The 6,000-nt window shown below is 39.9% G+C and overlaps 1 protein-coding gene across 1 annotated transcript in view; it reads right to left on the bottom strand.

The window, feature by feature from the left end:
* Positions 1-2,850: 2,850 nt before the first annotated feature.
* Positions 2,851-6,000, bottom strand: part of CFAP58 (cilia and flagella associated protein 58) — a 115,556-nt gene continuing 112,406 nt past the window's right edge. The window contains exon 18 of the mRNA XM_069567700.1: positions 2,851-5,004. Coding sequence (XP_069423801.1) covers positions 4,893-5,004 — 112 coding nt within the window. The 3' untranslated portion in view covers positions 2,851-4,892. The remainder of the gene's footprint in view (positions 5,005-6,000) is intronic.

Here is a 6,000-nt window from a genome sequence, read left to right as displayed (position 1 = left end):
ATATCTGTATATACTTATTTTAAATGTCCAGAAAGACACATTCAAAATTCTAAAATAATAGTATTTCAAACGTAACGTTCAAAACATTTAATACTTGAGAATTACAAGCACCAACCAGTCAGAACAGATGACGGGAAGAACAACAGGTACAATCAGTCTAGGTGAATGAGACGTGTACTAGCCCAGGAAAACAATAGTCATCGATAGATGGTGCGACTATTGATGCCCTGTTTCTTCTTTTGCTTATTCTCTAATTTTCTATTCTGCATTTTAATCAGGTACTTTAAAGTCAGGGGAGGAAATCTATTTTTAATTATAAAAAAGAAAAATGGTATACCTGTTGATATCACTTTTCATACTGTTATAAAATTCTAATGGGTCTCAAAACCCTAATGGAACTTTTAAATAATAGATATGAGAAATGGTATACTAAAACAGCATTGAATTAGGAGTTAAAAATGGATAATGCCATAAAAATATTTCCTATCTACTACAAAGAAAATAGTGAGATATATTTTTAACTATTTTACCATTTTAATATTCTAAAATGCCCTCCCTTTGCTCCTATTAAACTAGGTCTCCATACAATTATGGGAGAGAATGTGCTGTGCTTAGCTGTTCAGTTGCGTCTGACTCTTTGCAACCCCATAGACTGTAGCCCACCAGGCTCCTCTGTCCAAGGGGATTCTCCAGGCAAGAATACTGGAGTGGGTTGCCATGCCCTCCTCCAGGGGATCTTCCCAACCGAGGGTTCGAACCCAGGTCTTCCGCATTGCAGGCAGATTCTTTACTGTCCGAGCCACCAAGGAAGCCCAAGAATACTGGAGTGAGTAGCCTATCTCTTCTCCAGGGGATCTTCCCGACCCAGGAATCAAACCAGGGTCTCCTGCATTGCAGGCGGATTCTTTACCAGCTGAGCTACCAGAGAAGCCCGTGAGAGAGAATATCTTTCCTCAAATTATCTAGGCTCTACAATGTCATTCTGCTCTAAAGTCGTGACATAGTATTTTCTGATGGGTATCTTGGCCTAGGTCAAACTTCAGAATCAGGTTGAGCAAACCAGGAAACCAAACAATAGTTATCAACCCTGAATAAATTTTTATAGCAAAATCATAGCCCATCACAAGGAGAGTTGCTGCTGTCTCCTCCTAGCATGGCCACTTCCAGCTCTATGGCTTATCACAGCAACAAACCTTTGCTCTGAGCAATTTCTTCAGAGGTTAGCACAATAAAATCCTGGCTATAAGAGCAGTTGCTGAGAAGCTATGATCAGCAAATAATGACCAGGGAGTCCCCTTTATCATGTCTCTCTCCATCAACAGAGAAACCATACCAGCTCCTCATCAGCCCAGCGGAGAGTCAGTGACTGGTTTAGCTACAGGACTCCTTTCTGAAATGCTCAAAACCCCAGGATAAACATGACGCTACTGTATAATCTCCTAAGGTTGCTTTACAGTGCAGCTCAAATTTGTGATTTTAAAAGCACCTTAGCCCACTGCGAGTTCACAGTTATCTTTAATGATCTGCAAATCTTAGTGTTTTTAATAGCTCATTTTCGTACTGTGGCTACAGTGGCAACACCTGTACCTAAATAGTTACTGCTTAGAATACCCTGGGCTGTCAGGATGGACAGTAAATGAGAGGCAGCAGCAGTATCTCCCACCTTTTGCTCGCCTTAATTTACTCATCCTCCTCTTGAACATAAGCACAGTGAGCTTACAGAGCTGCTGTGCCAGCTCCCAGAGCCTGTGTGATCTCGGCTGATGGGAGCAAGATCAGAGGTCATCAGCAGAGGCTGACCGCCCTTCTCCATACGTGGATAGAAACAGAAGATGGCAGCAAGAGGCCACCGGGGTCTTTCCCTCTGGAAGTTCTGACTTCTGAAAGTGAAGGATCTGTCCCCAGATCAAAACTACAAGGAAAATAAACAGATGTTTTCATGAAGTCCCCAATACGGCATTTCTGCAAGATACTAAACTATAAATTACATGAGCAAATATAACTTCCTCCAGACATTTTAATGCCATTCACCCTCTAAACAAAGAATCATCTTTATAACTGATATAATAAAGTATTATGTAATAACTGTTATTCTCAAATTTCAAAACTTAAGATATTTCTTATGTAAAGATAATGGTAGATAACTGAACAATTACTATGTGCCTGACATTGCTCCAAGCATTAACTCATTTCATCTTCAACTCTGTTGTTAAAATGAGCCAGGATTTGAACCTGGCTTCTGTCTCCAGAGTCTCTGCCACACTGCGATAGAACAAGGATCACAGACCGCATGACCGTAGAGAAAGTGAAAGTTGCAGTTGTGTCCGACTCTCTGCGACCCCATGGATTATATATACAGGTCATGGAATTCACCAGGCCAGAATACTGGAGTGGGTAGCTATTCCCTTCTCCAGGGGATCTTCCCAATCTAAAGATCGAACCCAGGTCTCCTGCATTGCAAGTGAATTCTTTATCAGCTGAGCCACAAGGGAAGCCCCATCCCTAGAGAAGTGAACCTAATATAAAGCCACCTAAGGGCTCAGAAGGAAGTTGGTTACAGCTATACTTCAAAATGTCCCTGAATAGCTGGAAAACCCTCCAATGCTGTACATGTCATAATCGTCTTGCCTCACCTTACCTGCAAAAGTCTTCTGTCTAAACAGAATACAGCAAATCCCCTACACATGAACAAGTTCTGTTCTGAGAGCACATATGTAAGTCCAATTTGTTCATAAGTCCAACAAAGTTAGCCTAGGTAGCCAACTAACACAATCGGCTATGTGATACTGTACTGTAGTAGGTTTATAGTACTTTTCACACAAATAATACATAAAAAACAAACACCAAAAATAAAGAACACATTTTTAATCTTACAGTACAGTACCTTGAAAAGCACAGAAGTACAGTACAACAGCTGGCATACAGGGGCTGGTATCAAGTGAACAGGCAAGAAGAGTTACTAACTGGAGCTGGGAGATGGTAAAGCTGAAGGATTGTCAGCAATAGGAGATAGAGGATAAGCTGCAATTTCACTCATGTCTGATGCTGATGGAACACATGCTCACATCTTTGAAAGTTCACAACTTGAGGATGTGTACACAGGGGACTTAGCATACGGTTGGTTGGCTCTGAGGGAAGACAGCATCTGTGATTTTCAAAAATAGAAATGCCCCCATTGTGATTCTATAGGTTTAAGGTTTTCTAAGCAAATTCTCTCGTGTATGTAACCATCCTCATGCTCCCACGTGGTATACAAATTGCTGATGATCACAGCTCATCACAGGATCACCAGCTACCCTGGAGGTTGGTTTCCATCTGCAGATCTCAATTGGGACCATGTAGGAGAAGCAGCAGAGGATGCTGCTGCCTGACTCAGTTCCCTAGCACTTAACCGCTTCTGCTTCCAACAGTCAGCAACTGTTACCTCTTTGTCTAAGATCTGCTTTGCCTACCAGCAGGGAAGACCAAAAGAACCCCTCCAGAGCAGTCCTTGGTCAGTGACTGGAAGCCTGAGGGTATAAATATCCCAGCTCCCTCACCGTGATGGGACCAACTCTGAGATGTGATTACATTATTTTCAGAGGCCCCTGCAAGGTCCAGCGAAAGTCTGCAACTGCAGAACTTGACTTTGTGCCTTAGCCTGGTGTTCCACGTCCCCACTCTTGGGGTGTTTCCTGGGATCACTGCTGAATCAATCACTTTCATAGTCATGATTGCCTTGGATCTGCTTCTGGTGGTGAACCAAGAGGGACAAAAGAACATGATTTTAGATCCCTCTAAACTCCCACCTCTCTGGATAATCTAAACAAACATCTTGGGATCCTTAAGTCTCCTGCTCCTCATGATGAATGAAATGAAATTATCCACTTATACTATCCTTGCTTATCCATGAGCTACTTACCCCTCAAACATTTTTTAAAAAATTACAGAGGTCAAGGTATTGTGAGAAAGATGGCCAGGATGTCCCACACCACTGAACACTCTAAACAGGGGAACTTTGAACTGACACCCACCTAACTGTGGTTTCAAAGTAAAGAAAATAACAATGGATTTAGTTACTCAGAATGCTGGCCTGCAGCCTGGAAACCAAACAGATCTCTGGCCCTTCTAACTCTGCTCTCTAAATGTGAGGTCTAGAAAGGACAGATCTTCAGAAGATACCAGCCCAAACCCCTCATTTTACAGTCTTGGTCCTCTGAGTCACATCTTTGTGTTAAACATTTCTCACAGTAGTTTTAAACTTTACATATTCTACCAAAACAAAGATTGAGATCTCTACAAGGGTTCTTTTTATTTTTTATGATGAAGTGTTTATTAGTATGTCTTTTTGGAATAGGTTTTCATATGCCAGGCCTGAAAAGAAATTCCACATAGAAATTACTCTCAAAACACTTTTTAAATAGTTTAGAGTATGTCCACCTTTCTCATCGCTCATCAATGACTCATTAATGAATAATTAAAATAGATTCTTATTAATAAGAATACACTGCATTAAAAAATATCTTTAAATGTAAAATCTATGCACCAGTGTCTGTGCAGAGAAATTAGGGTCCAAAGTTTCATCCATACAGAGTATCTAGATATGGTGTGTTACAAAATAAATCAGTGTGGTAGTAACAAAAGATCTGCGTCATGCAATGGTTGAATTGATATAATCCAACCTGATTGAATAGATTTAATTACACTCTATTAATATCCATGTGGATTAAATAGAAAGTCATCACTCTTCTATGTACAGGACTGTAACAGTTCTGCTTTTCTTTCCATCCTGGAATCTGAGGACTGATTTCCCTAAATGTCTGTGATCCAAGGGATTTCAAAGAGATTCCTCCGAAATGTTTCAGAGTGAATTCCAGTGAGTTGTTCAGAAGGACCCAGCCAGCAGCTTCAAGTTATGACTTCGCCTTGGATGACTTGCTGAGGGGAAATCCACCCCCGGTAAAACGAGGGCCATTTGGTTTGGCCATTGAGAAGGTGTCCTCCATGCTTATTCTGTCCTTGTTTCTGTAAGGGAGGAGGTGAGAGTTAACTTTCTTACCATCTTTTTCCTCTTCTAAGTTTGGTGTTAAGTTCTTAAGGTGAGTTAACCACTAAAACCTGCTTTGATCAAACCTTCCAGTTTGAGACAAGGTGGTAGTTTAAATGTAATTAGGCGTTACTGATAACACATAGAATTAGGGAAAGACACAATTAAACATGCCTTCCTAATGTTGATCTAAATACAGACAGAAGGCCTCATTATAGCTCAAGGGCTGGGGCCTAGAGGCTCCTGACTTGTAATCATCTTCCTATTTTATAAAGCATTTGTTTAGTTCCAAAGATCAGTCAGAGGAATCTTTCTCTTGGCTCAATTATAATGACTAATTCATCATTTATCAACTTTCATATTCCAAAGTTTCAGTGGAAACTTATAAATCTTTATCATACACACACACATACATGCACAGGGCATTTTCATCAAACTTGGACATTAATAAAATACAAATTTTTTTATAACTTTAGATGAGCAGCAGTTATTATCAGAAATAGTTTAAAACTCAGGAAAAGCTGGGAAATATAAATAAGATAGTACTTTTGACAATAGATAAAGGAAGAAAGTCCCTAAAATCTACAATATATCTTCTATATAGATCTTCTTTAAATGACCCCACACACACACACACACATATTCAAGTTTCCTGCAGAAGTATCTTAAATTTATATAGATTACCTATTGTATAATTAGGGTCTTATAGAAAACATCTTTGGAGTCCCTCTTTCAAAATAAAAATTGAGCAAAGTACTAAGATTAGTCAATTAGATTTGACTACTAGAAATGAGTTACTTCAGAGAAGAGAATTCTACTTTTTGCAAAACCATCTGACTTGTACTGCAGACTCCACACCAGCCTGGGGTATAGAGTAGGGGAGTCAAGGATAGGTGGGTGGGGTATATAGGTCAGGATTGGAGCATGAAAAAATGGTATTTGAGAAAAATGAAAAAAAAAAAAGCAAAAAGGTA

This window comes from Ovis canadensis, chromosome 22, assembly GCF_042477335.2.
Source record: "Ovis canadensis isolate MfBH-ARS-UI-01 breed Bighorn chromosome 22, ARS-UI_OviCan_v2, whole genome shotgun sequence".
Lineage (NCBI taxonomy): Eukaryota > Metazoa > Chordata > Mammalia > Artiodactyla > Bovidae > Ovis > Ovis canadensis.
The sequence above is the reverse complement of the archived record's forward strand: the minus strand, read 5'-3'. Positions and strand labels throughout refer to the sequence as shown.